Raw genomic sequence first — 24,499 nt, 5'->3', positions numbered from 1 at the left:
ATGGTGAGAAATTTTTTTTTTTTTAGGAATAAGGTGGATGGTGAGATTTAAAATAACTAATTCGTGATGATATTGGTGATATTTAAATTAAAACTTTAAATTTAATATTGGCTTCCGCACGCCTCCAATCTTTCACGAAATTTTCGTTTCATACATTTTCAAAATTTCCAACTGAAAAATTGGAAAACTTTCAACATTTGCCTCTCTTTGAAACCCGCCAAATAAAATGTCACAAGCATATCTCAACCGTCGATGAACGTATCTACGGCTCATATCTCCTAGCCGTAGAGGAAATCAAGCGAACGACCATCATTCCACAAGCGTAATAGACTTCGAACTATGAAATCCAAGAAAGCACAACGCGCGCGCTTTCACGCGGATCCATCCTTGCAGCCGTCGATAAGACAAGATCTATCGGCCATTATTTAATCCCGCTTTGATCCACCAAAAAACACAAATCTTCCCGCACTACTAATTTTCACGCGGATTGTACCTCTCCACCGTTGATCAAAAACTTAAATCTAACGGTCGAAATCAACCCAAATATCCTATATAAATACTCCCAAATCCGCTCCGTTCTCTCACCAAAGCAACTAATCAAGGCACATTCAAATTTCTCTATCCAAATTCTCTTTCGAGGAACAGCGGAAAGTCTTTTAAGTTCCTCGCTAAAATGTCTGGGCGCGGTAAGGGAGGCAAGGGATTGGGAAAGGGAGGCGCCAAGCGTCACCGTAAGGTGCTTCGCGATAACATTCAGGGTATCACAAAGCCGGCAATCCGGCGTTTGGCTCGTAGAGGTGGAGTCAAGCGTATCAGCGGCTTGATCTACGAGGAGACACGTGGCGTCCTGAAGATATTCTTGGAGAACGTCATCCGTGACGCCGTGACCTACACTGAGCACGCCAGGAGAAAGACCGTGACCGCGATGGACGTCGTTTACGCTCTCAAGAGGCAGGGCAGGACTCTTTATGGATTTGGGGGTTAATTGTCTTAGGGTTCTGGAATTAAATGTTAATAGATCTTGACTCTAGATCTTGATCTGGTAGATGGGGCTCTTAGTAGTTTGTTATTAGGTTGCTGCTTTGTAATTCTATCAAGTTAAATCTTATCTTTATATTTGAGGCAATATAGAACTGTTTTCTTTGAAGGATTGTTCCGTGGTTCTGGATTTTATTTATTAAACTATTTGATGTGCTGTTTGGATACATAGAAAGTTGTAGGCCAATGACAATGATTATACTTGGAATTCATCAATATTTTATCCCTATAACTGTTAATAACCGCTACTCAAATTAATTGGTCATTTAGTTGTATTTTGATTGATTGCGGACCATACGTTTGCTGTAACCTAGAGCTGCATTTTCTTAATACAGTTTTAGCTAGAGAAGTTAGTGTGATTTTTGCAATTACTGTAAAACAGTTTTAAGTTGTTTGGCTTTAAATAGCATGGTTAATTTTAGTTAAAGAGTGTCGAGGTAAGTAAATAGCGTGGTTAATTTTAATTAGAGTGTCGAGGTAAGTTCGGTGATTAATATGGGTCTCCAATTTGTAAGTAAATTGGCAGTATTTGCAACCTCTCGCATTTGTAGAGCTCTCTATCTGTGGTTCTGGATTGGATAATGATCAGAAGCAGGCATCATTAAGATTCCATTTGCCGCTAACACTGTTTAACTTAATCAATGGTTTGTGAGTATTATGAGACGATGATGAATCAGCTCTGGTGTCAATTGTAGAATCGGTGAACTCCTTATGTTTTGATGAAATGATCCTGATTTCTGATTCATGCGAGTTGATGTAAGTTATTTTTCCAATTGGTTAGATGGTGGTGGCTAAGAGCCCGTTTCTTCGGGGATCATGACTCCTTACTCGGGCCGGCTGAGTTCCCTGTTTTCTATAAGCCCATTTACTAGGGTTTGGACAAGTAACTCCAAGCCCATAATTTAGAGTAGATTGAGATACCGTTTTGGTATTACGAGACGACTAGATCGAGATGCACGAGATTAAGCAGAGGTGTTATAATTTTTAAATTACAGTAGTTGTGGTAAAAGAAATTATAATTATAGAATAATAATTTATAATACATGGTAATTATGATTTTTAAATATTTTTTTTAAAAAATAATAAAAATATTATTGATATTTTATTATAATAAAAGATCAACTTTCAAATCACAACCAGTAATATTGAAATTTACAGCTACTTATTCATAATAATAAGGGCTAATCGAAGACATTCAATTAAGTAACAACTAGGGATGGCAAAAATCCCCACAGGGATGGGTACCCTCAGGGATTTACTCCATTCGGGGAGGGTATGGGGATAATTCATACCCAATTTCTTATTCGGGGAGGGGATGGAGAAATTTTTTTATCCAATTTTTTATTCGAGGAGGGGACAGGGATGAGGTGGAATCCCCATCCCCTACCCATTTCCCCATTTTAATTTTTAATTTTATTTTAATTTTTTAAAATTACTAGTAAATAAATAATAAAATTTAAATAATAAAATTATAAATATTGGTAAAAATAAAAAATATCAAAATATTTATATTATTAAACTTTTAGGCCTAATTAACTAATTAAAGTCCTAAATAAAATTTAGGACATTAAAAAGACCGAGTAGATTCTATTAGCCAAACATTTTTTTTAATTTTAATATTCTTTAAATATTTTAAACTTAAATCTATTTTTTTATTTATTTTTAGATGTTATAATTGCCCACAACGAATCACAATTTTAATATCTAATCTAATCTAATTTAATATTTACTTTTGATTTGCTCCTATTTAACTATTGTGTTGTAAAAGGAATAGTCCACATTTATAAAGTGCCCATGCCACCATTGAAAAAGTTAATTTTGAATCTAAATTTGATTTTTTTTTAATTTTGTATTAAACTATTAATTTGTTCATGATAGTTTGTAAAAGAAGTTTGTATTCCTTGCATGTTGCGTTACTTACTAATTTAATATATGTGATTTTTGTAATAGATATTAATATAAGATATATTTCGAACTTTACTTTTATTTGAATTTTTTATTTTAATATGATTAACTCAAAATTAAAAAAAAATGTATTAGTTATTCGGGGATCGGGGACTCTTGGGGATCCCCTGTTATTATTCGGAGAGGGAATGATGATTCTCTCAAGTAATTCTGACAAGGACGGGGAGGAGACGGTGACATACGCAAAATATCAGGGATGGGTACGGAGAGATCGGTCCCCTCCCCTCCTCTCCCCATTGCCATCCCTAGTAACAACTTCCTTTTTCTTTTATTTATTTATTATTTAATTATTATTATTATTGGCTGAAAATGACTCCAGATTTCTCTTCTCGTGAAAATTAAAAAACAAGAAACATTGGGCTATCTCCTTTCTGCCCCTGTGAAACAAATCTCTTCTCCAGTTAAATAGTTAAAAAAGTACCAGCTGAACAGAGGCTCTTGGCCCAAACCTTATCGAATGCACGTGCTCGCTTTGGGATCACTTACCTTAACCTCGTTTTATTAGTTAGTAATATTGTTAAAACTTGATTACAAACTTCTAGTAGTACTTGTTATGTAAAAGGATGAAGGAAATATAGCTAAATTTCAGTTATTTTTTTATTGGTTAGTTACATGGGTCTACGGTCATCGGTTAAAAAGAGAGTGATGATAAAACATTCTATTATATTTTAAATAATATGATATAACTGTTTATTAAGTAAGTAATTAATATTTTTTCACAATATTTTAGTAAATTAAGACATTATCCTGTTATTGAAATAATAAATACCATGTCGTTTATCATCAAAATTTAAAATAAAATTTTAAAATGTGCAGCACTAATCTTAGGGGAAACTTTAGATGTAACTGTGGTACCGTGTCACAGTTGCATTCACTCGTTAAATTTTAATAAATTTTACCAATTTAAATACATCTAACAACTAAATATAATTAAAATATGGTGCCACAATTACACCGTAGTCTAATCCCTAATCTTAAGGAAAAAAAAAAACTAATTAGAAGAAGAAGAAAGTGCTTCTCGACAAAAGGGGTCACGTATTGTTATTACCGACCCGTGATGATAGTAAAAATAGCGTTGTTGAAAAAGAACAACCAACTGAAAACAGTATCATGGTGACACCTGTATGAACCCCACATCTTGGAGTTGGCAATGCAATAGGATGCGAAATCTAATTAATCAGCTACCATAATGCGGCCACGTGTTAATCACACACGCTTCTCGATTGCGGACGACGACCCCCCAACGACGCCAAAGCAAGAAACAGCTGCTCCGCCTCCCATTTTAATCCTCACTTCCCCTGGTCTAGAAAAATAGATAAATAATAATAATAATACTGAAAACTCTCTTCCTCATTCTCACTTCAAAGGCAGAGAAACGCTCAATAGAATCCCCGGTCTAATTTCCGTCAACGGACGGTAGCGCGTTGCATTTAGCTCGTGATTAGTGTACCGGTGCTTGCCGGTTTTCTTTTTTCCTTTATTTTTTTTGTCTTGTTCCAAGTATGGGAGTGCCGAATGACGATGTCGTTTTAATCCAGAAGGGTAAACGACCGGGAGAGCCGCACGTCATTACAGTTAATTGTCCGGATAAAACCGGTCTTGGATGCGATATTTGTAGAATAATTCTTGATTTTGGGCTCTATATTACCAAAGGAGGTAATTTTTCTTTCGATGTTATTGTTGCCGCTGCCGTTAGTTTTACATTCTTTGTTTATGTTTTGACTTACTTAATTGAGTTGTGTTTTTATTGTCTCGAAATGGTGGAAATACATTCATCTGGCTTCTTGGTTTGTTTTAGCGTATTGTTCAACATTTAAATATATTCAACTTTTGTAGTTTATTTGATTGATAAAAATTTTTATTTTAGCGCAATTAAATATCTCATCACATGTGAATGTGGAGCTTTGAATTGTATACTTATATGGAATTTTGTAGCAATTGCAAAATCTGGTATGAAAGAGTAAGAAATTTCATAGGTTCCATAAATTACTTGTTTGATCATTGATCGAATTGGTTGGTTCAATAATGACTCAAAAATATATTATGAGGTTTTTAATTATTAATTGGTTGATGTTGTCGATTTTCCGGATTTTGTATTTGATTATCAGGAAGCTCTGTTAACTGAAGATAGTGGGTTCTTTTTTATTAAATTTTTTGTGGACGCTGGCTTGCTAATAATTTTTTTTTTGGGAATATTTTGGTTTTGGTTCTAGATATTTCAACTGACGGGATATGGTGCTACATAGTACTCTGGGTGGTTCCTCATTCTTCTTCGATTATAAGATGGACAAATTTGAAGAACCGCCTTATGCTGGAATGCCCATCATGTTCAGTGTCATTTTATTTCAACCAGCTGTCTACACGTCCCACATGTTCTCCAGTTTATTTGTTGAAGTTGTTTTGCCTTGACCGGAAAGGGCTATTGCATGGTAATAGAAATAGATGAACTCATACTCTCATAATAAGTTTATGTTGTACAATACACTAGCGTTTTGGTGGTTCTAATGGGTTAATGAATCTTTTCCTTGTAGATGTTACTCAAGTTCTCTGTGAGCTCGAGCTTTCAATTCAAAGGGTGAAAGTGACGACCACACCAGATGGAAGAGTCCTGGACCTGTTCTTCATAACAGATAACAGGTGAGTCTATTTCAAGAATTTGTTTTGATATTTTATGTCCAATTTGTGGGACCTTGAATAAGAGTTTGTTTGATTATATCTGATGAATTATTCATCTTCTTTTTAATTTTGTTTCTATATACTTTGGCTTCTTGTCAGACGTGAAAATGCTGTTCACACGTTACTTGATTTGGACAACCTAAAATGGTCCAGTCTGCCTAAGTTGAACTAAATGTCATGTAGTTTGTTATTTCACTTGTTGTTTATATAAACCTGTTACCAACATGCCTTATTTTGATCTGGTGGAAGTTTTTCTGGTTTATTCTTTTTGTAGGTTTTTGTTTATTGTCTCCAAAAGAGCTAATGAGTCTTTGCTTATCAAATTGATATATCTTTTTTTTGGAACCTATAGTAAAGATGATGCGTCAATATTTAGGTGCTAGGTGTTCAAAAGTTACTGATTAGAGATAGTGAATATTCCAATTGGTTATAAACAGATCTATTATCTATTTGCTTCTCTTTCTTCAAACTCATTTAATTGAGAAGTTGATGCTTTTTTCAAGTTTCTCCCTGAGCTTTTTGTGCACCAATGAAAATAACATGGTTCAAATATTATAATAGAAGAAATGTTAGTTGTGTTCGGAAAGAGGACCAGAAGTGGCTGATCCTGTTCAGCCAGGGTCCTCCATTTCATAGACAAATGTTATTTGGTTGTAATGTGATTTTTTCTTTTTAATATGAACTAATTAAGAAGTTGAGATGTAATTGTGCTCGTTTTTTCATTTATCTTATTCCATAAATTTGTTTCAGGGAACTTCTACACACAAAAAAACGACAAGATGAGACGTGTGAACAATTACATGCTGTGTTGGGTGAGTCATGCATTAATTGTGAGCTTCAGTTGGCGGGTCCTGAGTGTGACTGTCATCAAGGTGTCACTTCTTTGTCTCCTGTGGTGGCTGAAGAATTATTTAGGTTCGAGCTTTCGGATAAAGAAACCCGACTGCAAGCCCTAAGCCCAGATATGACAAAATTGAAGAAAGCAAATGTCGTGGTAGACAATTCGTTAAGCCCTGCTCATACATTGCTGCAAATACATTGCGTTGATCACAAGGGACTTCTTTATGACATAATGAGAACTTTGAAAGATTGCAATATGAAGGTATGGATTTCCATATTCCTTAATTAGATGTCCATATCTTGTCTCGATTAATAATGAACTTTTAATTTAGACCCTATTGTGGGATATCTTAATCTATTACATTACTATGTCGCTCTATATAGGATGCTAGGGTGGAAATTGACAGTTGTAAGTGGCAAATCAGAATTTAAATTGTTACTCTTCGACCTGAACTGTTAACAACAAATTATAAGGTTTTGTACCTTGACTCCTAAAACGTCTCAAATCAGAATTAGGTGATCAAGGCCAGAAGATATTATGTTAGCTATCAACATGTCCTGTTGCTGTGTAGATTTATCTAACTGCAGACTTAACTTCCGTTCTAACTTCACTTGTTTCTGTGAGCCAGTGGAGGTGACACTTTCTCCTGCTGCTAGATTTATAATTGGTTTCCAGGAAAAATCTGGGATAATTTTACAGTTTTTAAATGTTGAATGGTTCCTTTTCAGTTTCTACAAAAAATACCAGTTTTTGATAATTTTCTTCCACAACACCTTGCAGATGTGCATCTTTTGCACTGACAAAATATTATGTTTCTGTTTCTGATATAAACCTATTTTTTCCCCCCTTCTTTTTCAGATATCTTATGGTCGATTCTCACCAAATTCCCAAGGTTATCGTGATTTGGACCTTTTTATTCAGCAGAAGGATGGGAAGAAGATTGTGGATCCTGAGAAGCAAAGTGCAATTTGTTCCCGTTTAAAGATGGAGATGCTTCATCCGTTGCGTGTCATCATTGCAAACCGAGGGCCTGATACTGAACTTTTGGTTGCTAATCCTGTTGAGTTATGTGGAAAGGGAAGACCGCGAGTTTTCTATGATGTAACGCTTGCTCTAAAAGTGCTTGGGATCTGTGTGTTCTCGGTAAGAATCATTACCTCGGAGGTGATTCAAAGACCCATCAGCATGTTGTGCTTCCATGAAACTTGTTATGATATCATTGCTACCACTGCTTTCCATGTATTCATTGGTGGATAATACTAACCAAAGTTAATCATATAAAATGGTAAATCGCAGTTACATGCAAGTCTTAAAAGTGCAGATGGGCTTCTTGAATCATTTTCCATTCTTTTTTCAAGAATTCAAGATGCAAAGTACTCTTTTAACATTTTCCTTTCTTGGCTTTCAGGCTGCAATTGGAAGGTATTCAACTTCAGAACGTGAATGGGAGATTTACAGATTTCTTTTGGATGAGAACTGTAAATTTCAATTATCAAGTATGGTAGCAAGGGAACAGATTGTAGACAGAGTTAGAAGAGCATTGATGGGCTGGTGAGTTGATTTTTATTCTTTCTATCCGGCCAAATTTCTTTTGGGCTGGTGACCATAGTACTTCCGACCTGATGCTTTTTATCTTCCCCTGCATTTTTAGCTCTAATGACCTGTGACTAGTTTGTATGTTGTAATGATTTGCCATTGCGGCTACATTTATAAGCTTGTCTGCTCGTATCACTTTTAAGATATACATCTTCAGCCCAATTTTTTTTCCGAGTAGTTATTGCCTTAATGGCATTGTAGAGCAAGCTGTAAGATTGATGAATCTCCATTTGTATTCTGATGTAAATCATGTAACTCGTACTGGTCTCTTTATTTTCTCTAGTTGGGTAGTGTTCGGGTTGCGAGGAAATTAGTTCCATGATCCTGCTGGAAATCCTAATGGGTATTGTAGATTGGTGTCACTTGTTCATTGCTAGAAGAGAATATGCTGAAAGTGCATTTAGGGTTTATCAAACGAAGGTATAGATTTTGAACCCAAAGGATTTTCTTGAATGAAAAATGGCATTTTAAATTTGAAATCTGAATATCACTTCATCCAAATTTTCAGTCTTTGCTTACGTTTTACATCATCTTAAAATTATTTCTGAACGTGTAAAGCCCAAAATATGGATGTTGAAAACATACCATTGATCACTACGAACGCCATTTAATTATGTCATATTTGATTTAAATAAAAATTGTATATTCAATTAAAGGATTGGCTCCCTTAAAAGATTAACTTAAAGGGTTGCTTAAATTTTCTGTTTGTCGATTTAAAAGTTAAGAATTTAATTCATTATTTTGAGTTGAGAGAGACTTTAATTAATATGTTTAAGTAATACCAATGATAAGAAAGCAGGTTATGCTCGATATGATTAAACTGTCTTTTATAAAATGTAATCTTCTAGATTACTATACATAAAAGTTAGGCTGTGATTGTCAGTGTAGGTTGAAAAAATTAGACGGAAATTATTTAGCACGCAAAAGCTTACGGATGTTATCTAAGCGAGGCTCGGAATTTTTTTTTTTTTTTTTTAATATGTTGGTAGACTGCGGTCTTTTTGTAGGAGAAATTCAAAAATCAAAATCAATAAATATTATTTAATTTTAATTTTGACAATTGCTGCCTCAACTGCCACCAAAAACGTGGAAAGGAGTGATCGCAGGTGGACCTTCCACTCGGACCCACACTGACAACCACAGCCATGCCCGAGCCCACGCCACGCATCAGATTGAAGTCCAAACGCAAACACAATCACCAGGTGCAAGTAAAAACCGAAACCGAAAACGAAAACTCATCCATTACAAACAACACGTGTGAGTAAAAGAGACGAACGCAGCACAGGTAGTTTGCTTTGCTTCCCAGACACAATTACCAGGTGTTGCTTCCCTGCCAAGCCAGATCAACAACTCCTCCTTCCATTTCTTGTTAATTGATTAGACAGCACAATCACTGTGAAAGTTTTTTACTGTCGGTAAAATACCAAAACGCTTTTTAAAGCAAAAATCTAGCGCAGATTTGATATGTTTTGTTTATTAATTACATCGATAGATGATTGAATATTCAGAGAAAACAATAAGATTTAATTTGATTTGATTTGCGTGCCTCGTCAAATGAGATTGAATTTCTCGCGAAATGTCAGAAGCATCCTCAAGTTCAACGCATCGAGGCTCGGCTTATCTGAACGCTCTCACTCAAGAAATCGAAAAGAAACTCCAGCGGGTTCGCTCGATTTCTGTTTTGAAATCCACGTGACTGTCTGTTTGTTCCCTAAGAAAATGCCTTGTTTAGTTGAAATTAAGCAAGTGCCTCGTTGATAAAAATAATATATATATATATATATATGTGTGTGTGTGAAATGAAGATTGAGATTGGAAATTCGAGTCATGCCGATTCTATTAAAATTGCTGACAAAATGACGCCGTATTGCAGGCTTTAGCTTCTCCTTCGCAAAGACGGAACCTGTTGCAAGAGTTGTTTGCTGATATAGCTTTAGAAGTTGATGATCGAGCAAGAGGTGAGTCGAGGTTGCCACGCGCGCAAAAAAATAAAATTTGTTTATTTTTCTATTTTTTATGCTGAAATCAGACATGTGAATCGATGAAGACAGGCCGGTAGTAATTACTGTTTTCTATTTATTAAATTAAGAAGTTTATAAGTATCTTTCCTGTTATGCATGTAGGAATTTGACAAGCATCTGTGCTAGCGATAGGATTCATGTGATTCGAGGCTGATGGCCTGAAAATGGCGTTACTCCATAATTTAATAAGGACATGGAAAAATAGATTTAATGGGTGGGGAATGATACACACGTGAGAATTAAATTGCTTTAAAACTACTTTTTTTTGTTATTGCACCACACAAGTGCAAACTTTGTGACCATACACGCACATGCATCTTTGATACACGCACAAGCAGAGTCCTGCAATTCTGAGGCAATTGAGGTTCACCTGCCATGTACTGTGAGTTTAGGATTCTTATATTTTGCATTGAAATTGAAAACAGATATAATTCTCAGCGGGGAAGAAGGTGGAATTTGTCCTGCAGAGGATGGCATTGACAGTCGACTGTGTTTCTATGATGTGCTTGCCGATCATTATGTTCGGATTCCTGAGAGTGGACAACGTATTCTTGATTTGATTGTCCAGCTCTGGAGCCAGTTATTTGTGTCTCATATTTTCGCCCTCTTGTTCCATAAATGGGTATGTGAGCTTGTGTGAATGTAGCGGTAATTTTTCCCTTGAAAAGGTTTTTTTTTTTTTTTTTTCCAAAAGTGTGACTGTTAATCTTTCAGGATTTTCAATAGAATGAAAGCTTACCACATCTTTTCTGTCCTTACTGCCTATGGAAATGGAACTTTAAAATCAGCTAAACCTTGGTTAACAGGTTTAATTGCATTTGAAATGCACTTTGTTGCTATGCGGTAGTTGAGTTGTTTACTATATTTTCTGCTGAATTACCTATACCTCTTATCCGAGGGATTGCTTTGCCTGCAATACATTTTAGAAATGAAACAAATCTGTTTTTGAATAACAAAGACTGTAGAGAGGTGATACTATATTTTCTTTGCATATCATGGTGTCCATATGTAAATATTTTTCTCTCTTTTACAGATATTTGAAGTTCAACTCAACAATGACGAAGTTCTCCTTCGTTACTCGTCTGCTCTTGTTCAAGGTGCTACCAATGTTTTTTGGTACGAATGTTAAATTACATAAATTTTGATAGTCCTTGAGTGCTTATGTGTTGAGTTGGCCCTGATAGCTCTGGATGCTCAGTCCTGTGTTACTGCTAACCATTTTTGCATGATTGATGCTTTCTGGTGGTCATCCTATCAGAAACATAAGAATAATTAAGCTTAACATAAGAATAATTAAGCTTAAGTTCTCTTTTATCATGTGAGATTTCAAATTTGCTTAGATTTCACTGTCTACTTTGCCCTGTGCCTCTATGCTCAGTAGCGAATGCATGCTTTATGGAAATCATTCCGTGTGAGAGCTAGTGTTGGAGCAGTTGAATGCTAGAAACTAGAATTTAATTGCTGGCGACATGTAGTTTTAATATATTATATCATTTGACATTTTTCTTGAATGTTTGCAAGCAACCCATTTTGCTTAGCTTCTTCTGCTGTGTTTTTCTTTATAGTTTTGCTGCCTGCTAAATGCCCTTCTACTTGCTACAAATCATTGATTGAATTCCAATGTAATGGTGGTACTGTAATTCTTTTTCTTTAGTGAGATTAGTCTGTTTTCTATGAGGCTAGCTTTTAGGTGTACAAGCTGTTGCTTGTGTTTCTTCGGGTTTTAAACAATCTGCATGTGTTAAAACTGTCCTATGAGTGTTTATTGGTCTGATAGAGGTAAATGATACCTAACTTTATTTGGTTGTCATGATTAGTTCTGGCTAGGGAGGTTTGAAGTAAATTGAAGTGGTAGCGTGCGTGTGTGTGTGAGAGAGAGTGTGAAAGAAAGAAGGGGTGGATAGTGTTTTGACATGTATTTATGTGTGTGTAGCCTGACAGTATAACCTTATGTCGGAAGAAACTTCATTAATAATGTAGTGGTTTTCTGTTGACAATCATTGTCTAATCATGCAGGATCGACATCCAGACAAACTCAAGGCACTTCCAGTCCCTCTTTCGGGTAAGAGCTTTCAAGAATAATTGATATTTAGCTATTAAAAAAAAAAGTCTCCTGGAATATTTATTACTAATGATTTTTCTTCTTTTTTCTTTTCTGTTCGATATCTGTCCTTTGAATTGGATACAGTACCTTCTTGAGGAAGTTGCATTGGAACCTGCACGATTAAATAAAATTCCTGTGCAGGTGAGCCATTGATACTGTCCGTCTCAATTTTAAATGCTGTTATTGATTTGGATGGACTATTATATTCTAGTTCCTTGCATGTTTCTTTGGTAATCTTCAGGTCCAAAGAGATCTATTTCTTGTACTTTCAAGGTTCATATTCTTTTACAACTCAGGTAGATGTTACCATCATTTGAACTTTTCCCTTGAATGAGACCTTGCATGTTTTTAAAAGTACATGTGTTCCTTGCAGTTGATAAACTTGAAAGCTTCTTGAAGCAGTTTCCTGTTTTTCCAAATGCCTTTTTGGTTGGTGGTTCAGCTGACTTCTTTGTTATTGAGGTGGCAGATCAGGTAGAGCTGATAACTTGTTCTTCACCAAATTTGTAGTAGGAACAAGTCCTTTATGTTCAATGGTTTCTATTTTAGTTTTTTATTTTTATTTTTTATTTTTAAGTTTCTTTAGTCAGTGTGACTATACTCACACGGTACTATAAATCTCATTTTCAGCTTCAAAAATTGAAGGTGGAACCAGTTCTCTTGCATTATCTTTCACAAATTAAAGTTCTCCAAGGTATTACTATTTCATCCCTTATGAGGATAAATTTTTCCTATATCTGACAAACGTTAGCCGATTGGTTTATGCAGGGATGGAACTGAGAATGACGACAAGTACAAGGTTGAAGACGTGCTTGTATAGCTTTACTTCTCCCGGTGGTCCAATGTATCCCACTAGAGCTGTTCGTCATGCAGCCTGGGATGCTTTGGATTTTCTTTTTCCTGTAAGTTGTTCTCTCTTTTTTTTTTTTTTGATTATTGTTATAATTGTAATGGTTTTGAATCTCTGTGTTGTGACATTATTGTTATGGAACAGGTTGGGCAATACCCACGGCATGTTATAAGTCTGTTTTTTCGACTTCTATATCCGTGGTGCTGGCCTTCTTCGTGTTGGAACTTCATAATGTCTTGGCTTAAAGCAGTATTGCATACCTTGTTGAGGGTGGTCTTTTCCAGCTGGGAGAAAGTGAGAGCGGAAAAGAATTCTTAAAATGCTGATACTAAAATGAATGGTCAAGGTTCTTGCAAGTTCTAAAGCGGCAAACCACCTGATTGCTTATTAGATTGTTTTGGAGATTACAGATTAATTTAATGTGTGCTGTATGTTCATTTGTACTAAGTTGCGTCATAGAGTTATCATTAGCATGGTGATGGTCTTTCCGTTTTAAGTATACATGGATGGAATGACAGTTTCTATCATTCCATATGAGCTTCTCGCTTAGGATTATCCTATTTTTCTGAAATACAACAACAAAGTTCCAAATTACTATTTTATTAATATTATATCAAAGTAATCCTTTGCGAACATCTACCAATATTTACTCCAACTAATGATGAATTAATGAGTGATGAAGTATGGGCGACGACAGTATTTCTTCGCCAACATGTATTATCTAACGATTTTTCTGTAGATACCGCGGAATAAAATCACTTTGGACGCCTTAGTTCACATCTACCTCGTGTCATCTCGCGCAGAGACAATAGAAATCTTAAAAGAGACAACTACCCAACGATGGCGATGATCGCTGAATAACGGCACGGGGAAAGACAAGAAACGGACGCAATTAAAATCCTAAACATAGAAGGCGTACACAACACGGCCATCCGGCGTCGGCCCAAAAGCTAAGTTAAAACGAATGCAAACAATACGGACGCGTACCAAACAGACTGCTTCAGCAGTGTGTCTGATTGTAGAATACTCCCCCTCTAATGTTTAATGTTTACATACTTATTTAAGAATGGATGTTAGAATTTCACTCTATGGACCTCACCGACTTTTGAAGTGTAGGTTGAGTGGAACTGTTCTTTTTTTAACACTTCCCTCTAGTGTTACTATTTATCATAAATGAAGTACTAATTACTATTCTACATTCCCACTCTAGTATAAGTAAACAACTTTTATTCTTACTCTTACTCCACACTCCCAATCTCAAAATTTCCACTCAACATTCCCAATCCATTCCCGAAAATAAACGCTACTGAATAAATAAACGCTACCTTTATTCAGTGCTCTGTATCTGTTCACCATCATGCAATGTAATAGAAGCAAGTTTCCAACTAATGACCAGCCTTACAAAATAAAAAGCAGACCAACAAGATTTTGACCGTGTAAGAATAATATTTACACCGACACGTCATTCTCTCATTAAGCGGCACAAGAATGGATGACAATATCAACTTTTCTTGTTGAATAGAAGCACAAAACATTAATTGTTCAAAGCTTCCAACTAATAACCAGCCTTACAAGATAAAAAGTAGACCAACAAAATGTTGGCCGCGTAAGAGTCCTATTTACACCCAAACGACGTTCTCTCATTAAATCACATAAGAATGGATGACAATATCACTTTTCTTGTTGAGCAGAAGCGAAAAACTAATCAATAGTTCACAGGAATTAGTGTATGCATCTCAAAGGCACACCGGTTGACTACACCAAAATTAAAATATTTCTAAAATTGGCAAATCTCATGATCCAAGCTACAATCTTTCAACGACCAATCCAAGTCACTATTGGGGGAGCTCGAAAAGTGAAATGGAACACGCACAACAATCTATTACATGCGTGCCAAACCACAACGAGACTCGGTGGAAGAAAAAAATATTCAAAGCAATCATGAGATAGATGAATTTATTCGGTGACAAGAGCAACGTCTAGCAGCAGTCAGATTGCAACAGAAGAAAATCAAAGAATATTGCTGATGTGTGTTCTCTAGCACCACTTATCACTCATTAATCAGCACGAGCATAAGTTCCAACCTCTCAAGTCGATCGGTGCACTTAAAACTGCTGGAAGGCTTAAAAATGAATTAACCATCATTACAGAATGAATTGCATAGTAGAAATGGAGTATGGAGCAAAAAAGTAACAGGAATTGTCAGCTCATCTCAGGGTAAATGCATGAAAAGAAGCAGCCACCCAAATGCACTTGTGAAGTGTACATAACAGATAATGCCAGGCCTCCAACCATGCAAGCAAACAGAGGAATTCATTCCACAGACTTTAAAAAACTGAAGCCCATGAAAAGCGGTTCAAAGATGTTGAACTAACTCCTAGAAACATTTTTACTCAAAAACAATCTCCAAGAAAATACTCCTAACTACATCAAAAGGTTAATTCATTCAAGTATCCCACCAATGCATCAACTGGTTGGACCAATGCAACATCAACAGATATTCCAACTAGCTGTACAGGAAATAGAAACAACTCAATAAGAGAAATGCATCACCAATAAAATCAACAGTACAATCAACAGGAGAGACAACTCTTACCAGTAAAATTTAATCCACAGCTAAAGTTAAATTATAGAGATCTACCTAGATTGAAGTCTCCCTTGCCTTAGATGCCAACGCAATCCACAGACATCGCAGCTGTGGGAGAATCTGTTAAGGATCGATCCGCTAATAACTTGCAGCCACACTTTCTTACTGAATGAGAAAGCAATACACAAGTTCCATCTTCTAGACCCGAGCTTGTGGAATATATCAGAAAAGATTAACGAAGCTAACGATAGCGTGAGTGTAGAATACATTCTCACAACTGTCCATTAACCCAAATTTCAAACCGAAGTAAAAGGAACAATAGACAACAATAGCCCAAACTCCACAAACCGAGATATATAGCTCTCCCTACTAGCGTTTCCTTCGTTCTCTAAACAGGGATTTTCGTAAAATGACAAACAAAAGTATTTGACGTCGTTGCTCATCAAGCACAAATTAGTCATAGAAGAAAGATGTAGCTCTAAGCAATTAACACAATAAATGCCTTCAATTTGTCTGCATTGCCTCTGATGCTTCTGAATAATACTTGTCCAAATCAGCATCAAGATCTTCAGCAGATATCTTCTCATTACGTTCTCTTCCACGTCCACGACCTCTTCCAAATCCACGGCCGCCGCCACCCCCACCTCCACGAAGCCTTCTGAATGCACCACCTCTTCCTTGTCCACTGCAAAATTACCATCAATAGTAACCAATCAAAAAGCCTAACTAAAAGATCAGAAATGCAAAAGGAAAAACAATCCCCACCGTAAGAATACTCTGACCTAGAATAGATCTATCAAAAAATGTCTAAAGGAACCACGGGCATGTGCAGTGCCAAATCCAACCCATATAGTAGTAGTACAGCTAAACGACTGCAACTAACATCCCAAACTGGATCTCTTTGACTATATCTCTTATCTATTAATCTGATTGTGTGCAAAGTGCAATGACAAGTATACTAAATGAAAGCACATGCATCAATCACCATAAACTTCCTTCAGGGAAAAAACCATCTGAATAAGATCATTAATGTGTTTTAATAAAGAAAATGAGCTGGTATATTGGTAGCCAAAATTTCGGGAGGGGGCTGGAAGGCACTGCCAAGTCCAGCAGGGAGCATAGCTGCAGTTAAACCAAAATTCGCCATACACATAGCAAACAACTTTGTTCATTCTAAACGAACATATTCAACTCAGAGCAAAAGAGCCATCATAAAGGAGAATTTTATGCAGTTACAACATGAAATCCAACGTCCGGATTCCAATGGAAGGGCTCGTCGATGAAATTAAAAGTCGCAAATATAATTTTAACCACTAACAATTATGATCAACTCACAAGTCAAGAACAGCACAAATCATACAGCTCAGATGATACTGCAAAATTTAATTTTTTAAAAAATCCATAAATAAAATAATTCAACACAAGGGGGAAAAAAATAACACGTCAAAACGCAAAATTTCACACATAAGCGCAAATCGAGAATTCCATGGAATTCAAATAAAAAGCATAAAATAAAAGTAAGGCATACCCTCTAGGAACACCATTTGAATTTCCAAAGTTGACATTAGCAGCTGGAGCTGCAGTACGGGTTGCAATGTTTGTTCCCACAATCTCAATTTTCATCGGCTTCCCATCAAGCTGCACAGTGTTGTATCTCTTGACTGCAGCCACAGCATCTGCTCGTCGTGAATAGACAACCTCTGCCGTTCCCTAAGAAAAAGAGTTTTTGGTTTCTAAACTAGTGGGACACAAAAATTCATCAGAAGGACCAGTTTATGCCAAACTCAATTAGATACCTTTGATCTCCCACTTCTATCATAATGGATTGAGTACCGCTTCAAGTCACCAACTTCAGAAAACAGTTCCTGCATAAAAACAATATCACATTAGAAATATAATCAACAAGATACAAAAGCTGGGAATTTCACTATCCCTCTTCATCCAAACAAAAGAGAAAACTATAGAATTAACACTTGAAACATAGAATCTATTGTCAACCAAATTGACAACAAATTAAAAACAAAAAATACAAAACACAACTCAAATACAGTTATTGGGAAGAAGCATGCATCATTAACCATACAAAAACTCAACCATATCACAAAGTTCCAGTCTAATTATAAAGTTTTTCTATTTCGATAGTCTTATATATAAACAGATAAAGTAAAAAACCCATGGAACAATTTGCAAGAGGCAAACACTTGGAGATCAGCAGAAGAATAACATAAAAGTCACATAAAATAGTTTACATAAATCCAACAAAAAAAAACTACACAAATCTCATGTATATTTAAGTTGGCTAATTCTGTGCGACGATTAAATAATTAAGCAAAAGCATATAGAAATAATTATATACCTTGATGTCTTCATTAGAGACACCGTAATCCAGATTTGATATGTACAGCTTCGTTCCAGTCTCTATAGCTGAAGCCCGCCCCGCCTGCTGTACCGGGAAAGCACTCACCTGATCTGCAAACATATCGTGCTGCCACGTCGTCTCCGGCGCCTGATTTTAACGAAAGAACAAAAATACGTGACTTAAAACGAGTAGAAGTAGCTAGAAGCGAAATCAGCTAGCTGAGTTGACAGATCTAAAACAATAATCTGAAAATTCATATTAATTACTTTGGCGGTGGTATACGGCGCCACACGGTTTGCACCACGATTGGGGATGCGACGAGCAGGGCCGGGTCCGGATCCTCGACCCCGGCCCCGGAAGTTGCCAGATCCAGACTTTTTGTTGTTCTTGATGATATCGTCAAGAGACATATCTAAAGCGCTTGACATTTTTTACTATAACAAAAAATAGAAAATCAAAGATAAAATCGTAATAAGAGAGAGAGAAATTAAGAGGAAAAGTAGAAAGAGAGGAAGGCTGAGGAGGAAATTTAGGGTTTCCTCGAACAGAGGAAAGTTTTTGAGATAATAGGAGAAGAAAGGGTGAGGAAACAAATTGGACCGGGTCAGAGAGGGCTCGTGGGAGATCGGTATCTATCGCGTATGGTTAATTAAAAAGAAATACGTTTGCCAGTCAACAACGGTGTCGTGGTGTAGTTGGTTATCACGTCAGTCTAACACACTGAAGGTCTCCGGTTCGAGTCCGGGCGACGCCATTTTTCATCTTTTTCTTCTTTAGACTTCACAAAATCTCACAATTGCTGCTTTGGTGCTTTTCCCACTCTTCTGTTTTGTACTTTCTTTGTCTTTCAAATAATTTTTAGGACATTCCATAACTGTTTCACATTTCTCGTGGTTCTTCATGACTCCTGAGTAAAACAAAATGAAAAAAAATGTATTGTGATTTGTGAAAATAGAAGACCTCACCTTTGTCAAAATATTACATATTTGACAAATGCTCACAACTTGGTTACAAAGATTTTTAAACTCGTTCATTGAAAAGATTGTTGTGCAACACAAATGGTAATACATAACACTTAATATTGTCAATATTCAATGAGTTGCCATGCTCTAAACTCTAAAGCTAGAAGAGAAATGCTCAATAATTTTCGTGGTGTCCGCTCCTTCAACACTATAAAAATTAGAAAAACCATTACCCACCAAAAAATCTAGTTCACTTCGGTTATAAAAATTAGAAAAGAAAATAAATATAAAAAAAAATAAAAAAGGAAAAAATATAAAGGAAAAGAATTCATGATTTAAAATTGAAAAAATCAAACTGAATTAAACTGAAAACTAAACCAACTTGATTTAGTTTGAATTTTAATTATTTTTAAAAAAATAAATTTGCTCAGTTCAATTCATAATTGAACCGAACTAAACAAATCGATCTTTTGTCATCTCTATTGGGCACATCAACTAATGAGGAGATGAGAGGAACAATAAATTTTTGGAACACAACTAAGGAAATAAGAATTTGGCAACAATTATTAAGAAGGGAAACGTCTATAATGTAGCACTGTTTAGTACAACGTTTCGCACTATCGATTGAAAACCTGTTATAAAATTTTAGGCTAGTATACAAAATACTTCATGTGTCTTTGGGAGAATCAACAACAACCAAAAAAAGGAAATTATAATTTTTAAAAAGAAAGTGCGTGTCATAAGATAATAATAAAGTCATATTCTCACCATATGAGTTTAACCGTTACAAGTTATTAAAGATAAAATATTAAGAAATGGGGTGTTGAGGGGAATAATATCGCCACTCTTCGGACTAAATGGGTGCATTTGACATCACCTAAAGAACAATCAAGGTGCGGTAGGTGGTGTGTGGGAGTGCTTATCAATTATATCACATAATCATTACACTTAAAAAAATTCTCTCCCTTTAGGTTCCGCCAGTTGTGTGGCTTCAATTTCGTGACAACTGAACATTGCACAAACGACCATTCTATTCAAAACGAATAAAGAGTCGCAGAGCTACACGAAGGATGTGCTAAGATCAGAACATTTAGGCTTGTATTGAGGAAGAATCTGAAAACAGAAGAAAGATTCAAAAAGAAAATCTTTGTTTGTCTTAAGGCATTATTGCATGAAAACGATCAAACCAAAAACAGAAGAGATAAATTATCAAATTATGACATGTTGTGTTCTTAAATACACCAGATTCCTTAGCTTTTGCAACTGCGCTGTGCAAGATGAAAAATGAAAAAAAAAAAAAAAAGTTAATAAACTAAAAACAATTGTGGCCGTGAATAATGAATCAAGCTCTGCCACTCTCCCACAAGCCGAGAGAACGAACGGCGAAAGCAGAGCCAGCGACGACAAGAGCTGCAAAAACTGTAGGCACAAAGAAATCCATCTTTGACCTCCTCACCATGTAAGAAGGCAAACACACGCTCTCCCTGGGAAAGTCCAAAGGAATCCTCACAGACCCATCTGCATGACATGACTTTGAAAACGAAGACGAAGGCGATATAGCCGACACAAATGCAAACTCCGGAGCAAATGATGCCAAGGCCACCGTCAACGTTAACAAGATTGTCCATGTTGCAGCGCAGAGAAGAAGCGGCCAATGCGCCGTGACTCGCCGGATAATTGAGTACAGAGAAAGGAAGATGAGCATGATGTTAGGATGATTCCTGAGGTTGGCGATAAATGTGGAAGAAGTGGTGGGTGCGTGATGCGAACTTGGTTTTGATCATGGGATTTTGCAGTTTTGGTGGAAGATTAACACACTGGAGGGGAGGGGGAATGATGCACGTTTAACTAACTTCTTATAATAAGGGAAAATGACTGATTCACCCTTGTTAGTTAATATATATCATTTGGCCTTACAGACGCTCACGTTTTTCTCCTCTTGAGATAAACCGCACACGTGTCGATTTCTCATGAAAATATGCCAACAGTCCAAAAGTAAGATATGAATAAAATATGTAGCTAATACGCTTGGAATCTTGGATGACGATTAGCATATATTATCAATTACGGACATTGAGATTTTGAATTTTGTGACTTAAAATATATAGAAGTGAAGTGTGTGATTTATATTGAGTAATAATTGCAAGCGTTTTTCTTGTATAATGTTTCGATCATATCATACTTCAAACCTCAAACCACAAGCTTTGCCTCAGGGAGAGAAGAAAGAGAACACTGAACACATACGACTATACGAGTATTTCCAATTGCTCTGCCATTCAATCCATATACTGTATCTTCAAAAAATATGCTGGACAAAACTTCTACTCTAACCACAAATGTTATTTTATCTCTAGATGATCAACTGATTCCTCAATTCAATCCTTGCACCACGTCCCCAAAATTTCAGGATCATGATGCAATTCTGGCTTCCACTTCCAGTCTACATACAATTTCGAAACACAGGAATCAGTATCACCAACCTTTGACATTTTGCAGGCCTGTCTATACACTAATGCCTCTACATTCTAGAGATGCATCACCATTACAATCACCATCCATGACAGCACTATTTCATTGAAATGATAGATTTAAACATCAAATTTACTCCGCACGAATTGACAGAGCCTTCCAAATTGATCATCTGTGCACAGCTGCTAGCATGTGGCTAAGCATGTTTGACTCAGCGAGTCACTTCCCAGAAAACCTCCAGAAGCTATATGCAAGCGTAAGCTTCCTGTTCCTGATAAGGATGCAGGACGCATATCAGAGTCCATATTTCAGCATTGGGAGTGATTTCAATGGAAATATCTTAGCAGTTGTCACAGCTCAGCGTCACTCTGTAAATAATGATCTGAACAGCAGAGTTTATTAATCTTCTTGTGGATCTCTTTTCTCTAGGCCTGACAGGTGACACAGGAGGCATCAGCATTCCCTTGGAAGAAATGAATATGATCAACAACACAACAAACATGAGAGAGGCGTAAAATATTCTTCATAGGCCCCAAAACTACACACCAAATAACTATTTTATCTCCAGATAAATAATTGCCCCTTTAATTATCTTATTTATCTAGAGACACATTATTTGAACCTGCACAAGTTGGCTTGAACCTGAAGAAGGAAATCCCATTAAGTATCACCATGGGCACAAACAATACCTAAATAAGAGATCCAAAAAGTTATTGCAAGGGTCGTTTCTGAGGATCAATTCTGATGTCAGCAATCCGACTATCAGTTTTAAGTTTTAACCAGTGTCTACCAAGCTCCATTCAGTTCAATCTTGCAAATACATATTAAAATCTCCATAAAATCATAAACATTCAAAAATCTATCCATGTAAAGATGAGTTTATCTCACCTGAAGCCTCTGGTGAACATACTGAACTATTCACCATGATAAAGCCCTTGCTAAATTTACTAATTAAGGTTCCTGATCCTTAGACAATTAAGCAGGGCTCACACAAATCCAATGATTTGTAGAGCTTTTTTTTTTTTTTCCTTTTTTATTATCTCTCTTGCTATGTCAAACAATCTGTTCTCAGTTTGCAATAGCATTTAGTTATATACACTGCAATAACTTCTTATTTGGTCATAGCCATGTTGGTCTTTGAATCATTTTATCACCATAATGACCATTTTCCCTCATAATTAAAATTAGCAACCGGCAATTAATGTTTTAAGAATCAATGAGAATGTACCAATGTAAATTACAACTGTGATTTAAAAAAATAATAATAAAAATAATTCGGAAACATTCATAATATTTAAGACCATATCTTATAAAACCAGTTGCTAAAATCCGATATCAACACATTGATCGAACATAATAAGGCAATATAAGTCACTTCTATCAGCACCATGCCATTTCATTAATACTAACTACTTACATTATTACTCCAAGAAAGGACACAGCAAACATCACTAACCCCAATTTCATCGCACATAGTGAAACCTAACCCTAATTTAAGACGAGGTGAACTTGGTAACCGCCTTGGTACCCTCAGAAACGGCGTGCTTAGCCAGCTCACCAGGAAGCACAAGTCTCACAGCGGTCTGGATTTCACGAGAAGTTATCGTCGGCTTCTTGTTGTACCTTGCCAGCCTGGAAGATTCCTGAGCAAGCTTCTCGAAAATATCGTTGATGAAACTGTTCATAATTCCCATAGCCTTGCTCGAGATTCCGATATCTGGATGGACTTGCTTCAGGACTTTGAATATGTAGATCTTGTACGTCTCAATGCTCTTCTTCGTGCGCTTCTTCTTCTTGTCACCCGCTGCGGCTTCCTTCGGAAGTTTCTTCCCGGCCTTCGGCTTCTTCTCGGCAGGCGCCTTCTCCGCTACCGGTGTCTTCTTCTCCTCCGCTGGCTTCTTCTCCGCCTTTGGTGCCATCGTCAGAAGAAACTGTGGGTTCGCGAGGAATTGAAAGTAGAAGACAAATTGTTAGATTCGGTGAATACGGGAGATTTTGTTGTGAGATGGAAGAGGAAAGGGCATTGTGGTTTGGTATTTATAGATCGGTTTGATGTGATTTGATTGGTGGATTTTGAAAGATGAGGACTGCTGACGTGGATACATACAGCCGTTGGATTCCATTGGGGAATCGACGACCCATATGAGATGCGTTAGTAATGGTTAAATTAGTCTTGTATTGGAAAATGTGCAGATACACGGATTGACGGCTTGGCTAAGGATACCGTGGATTAGCCTCTCGGAAATCGGATCGACGGCTTTGAATAGACGCGTTAAATTAGTTAATTAATTTTTAAGGGTAATTTTTAGAGACCTCCCCTGAGGTTTATCGTATTGACACATAGAGAGAATGTATCTATGTAATTACAACCACCTCCCCTCCCGTTAGTATCCGGTTAGTTTGACTGTTAGTTGGCTGTTGAAATTACTAAATTACCCTTCCCGCTATTATTTCCCCTCTTAAAGCAGCATATCCTCACTAGTTAATAAATACTCACAGACCTTGTTTGTGGGTCCACTAATTTTGACCAAAAGTCAAATCTGAGGCCTCCTAGTACAAATATACCATTTTCTTTAAATTCTTTTGTCATTTTTCATGGAAGTAATTTCAGTTTGCGAACCTGCAGAATGAAGGCTATGAAGGCTATAGAAGAAACGCAAAAGCCACACCCGCGAGTATTTAAATATCACACTCGCTTTTCACAATTTGTATGCTTTTACATCTTTCGCATCAAACATGCCCACATGAGGTGTCTTCGTCAGGGGCCGTGAGTTGAATTCACACGCGCAGGTACGAACAAAAGAATCTTATCTACACCGTGGCATCATCGTAATTTTCAATAAAACGAGTGTCGTTTTTCAGAGAGTCCATTACCGATCTCTTTGGTAAGACCTTTATCAGAGAGAGAGAGGGAAAGGGAGAGTGAGAGAGAATGAGAGAGACTTCAAAACGAGAGATAAGGACACATGCATGATGCCCCCCTGCTGAACGGTCAAGATTCTCTCAATCTTTTCATCAAAGCAATGCTGAC

The 24,499-nt window shown here is 36.5% G+C and overlaps 6 protein-coding genes and 1 non-coding gene across 8 annotated transcripts; 4 read left to right on the top strand and 3 right to left on the bottom strand.

Moving 5' to 3' along the window:
• The first annotated feature begins 472 nt into the window (after positions 1-472).
• On the top strand, positions 473-1,147 carry LOC102630591 (histone H4). The gene has a single exon (XM_006488222.4). The coding sequence runs from the start codon at positions 674-676 to the stop codon at positions 983-985; it is 312 nt and encodes a 103-aa protein (XP_006488285.1). The 5' UTR covers positions 473-673; the 3' UTR covers positions 986-1,147.
• A 3,079-nt stretch (positions 1,148-4,226) lies between these two features.
• Positions 4,227-8,486, top strand: LOC102630286 (ACT domain-containing protein ACR9-like). Its single transcript, XM_006488221.4, has 6 exons — positions 4,227-4,659; positions 5,217-5,432; positions 5,535-5,640; positions 6,430-6,781; positions 7,379-7,663; positions 7,929-8,486. Exons 1-6 carry the CDS (start codon positions 4,506-4,508, stop codon positions 8,073-8,075), a joined length of 1,260 nt encoding a protein of 419 aa, XP_006488284.1. The 5' UTR covers positions 4,227-4,505; the 3' UTR covers positions 8,076-8,486.
• A 1,003-nt stretch (positions 8,487-9,489) lies between these two features.
• LOC102629989 (uncharacterized) lies at positions 9,490-13,685 on the top strand. Of its 2 annotated transcripts, none has more exons than XM_015533374.2 (11): positions 9,490-9,814; positions 9,990-10,074; positions 10,563-10,759; positions 11,171-11,253; positions 12,154-12,199; positions 12,326-12,382; positions 12,483-12,537; positions 12,615-12,715; positions 12,872-12,935; positions 13,010-13,143; positions 13,236-13,685. In XM_015533374.2, exons 1-11 carry the CDS (start codon positions 9,671-9,673, stop codon positions 13,407-13,409), a joined length of 1,140 nt encoding a protein of 379 aa, XP_015388860.1. In that variant the 5' UTR covers positions 9,490-9,670; the 3' UTR covers positions 13,410-13,685. The 2 variants fall into 2 exon arrangements, with proteins under 2 accessions (XP_015388860.1, XP_006488283.1); XM_006488220.4 differs by having other exon boundaries at positions 9,492-9,779.
• Positions 13,686-15,910: 2,225 nt separating this feature from the next.
• LOC102629336 (THO complex subunit 4A) lies at positions 15,911-18,646 on the bottom strand. Its single transcript, XM_006488219.4, has 5 exons — positions 18,304-18,646; positions 18,035-18,184; positions 17,475-17,543; positions 17,207-17,388; positions 15,911-16,363 (listed from the first exon to the last, which is right to left on the bottom strand). The coding sequence occupies exons 1-5, from the start codon at positions 18,463-18,465 to the stop codon at positions 16,183-16,185; spliced, it is 744 nt and encodes a 247-aa protein (XP_006488282.1). The 5' UTR covers positions 18,466-18,646; the 3' UTR covers positions 15,911-16,182.
• Positions 18,647-18,717: 71 nt separating this feature from the next.
• Positions 18,718-18,791, top strand: TRNAV-AAC (transfer RNA valine (anticodon AAC)). The gene has a single exon. It is a non-coding gene; the product is annotated as a tRNA-Val (tRNA).
• Positions 18,792-20,129: 1,338 nt separating this feature from the next.
• Positions 20,130-22,604, bottom strand: LOC102613217 (hypothetical protein). Its single transcript, XM_052432428.1, has one exon. It carries the CDS (start codon positions 20,702-20,704, stop codon positions 20,342-20,344), a length of 363 nt encoding a protein of 120 aa, XP_052288388.1. The 5' UTR covers positions 20,705-22,604; the 3' UTR covers positions 20,130-20,341.
• Positions 22,605-22,756: 152 nt separating this feature from the next.
• Positions 22,757-23,488, bottom strand: LOC102629049 (histone H2B.3). The gene has a single exon (XM_006488218.4). The coding sequence runs from the start codon at positions 23,385-23,387 to the stop codon at positions 22,962-22,964; it is 426 nt and encodes a 141-aa protein (XP_006488281.1). The 5' UTR covers positions 23,388-23,488; the 3' UTR covers positions 22,757-22,961.
• Between the last annotated feature and the right edge of the window lie 1,011 nt (positions 23,489-24,499).

This window comes from Citrus sinensis, chromosome 8 (assembly GCF_022201045.2).
Source record: "Citrus sinensis cultivar Valencia sweet orange chromosome 8, DVS_A1.0, whole genome shotgun sequence".
Taxonomy (NCBI): domain Eukaryota; kingdom Viridiplantae; phylum Streptophyta; class Magnoliopsida; order Sapindales; family Rutaceae; genus Citrus; species Citrus sinensis.
Note: the sequence above shows the minus strand (reverse complement) of the source record. Positions and strands in the feature narration are given on the sequence as shown.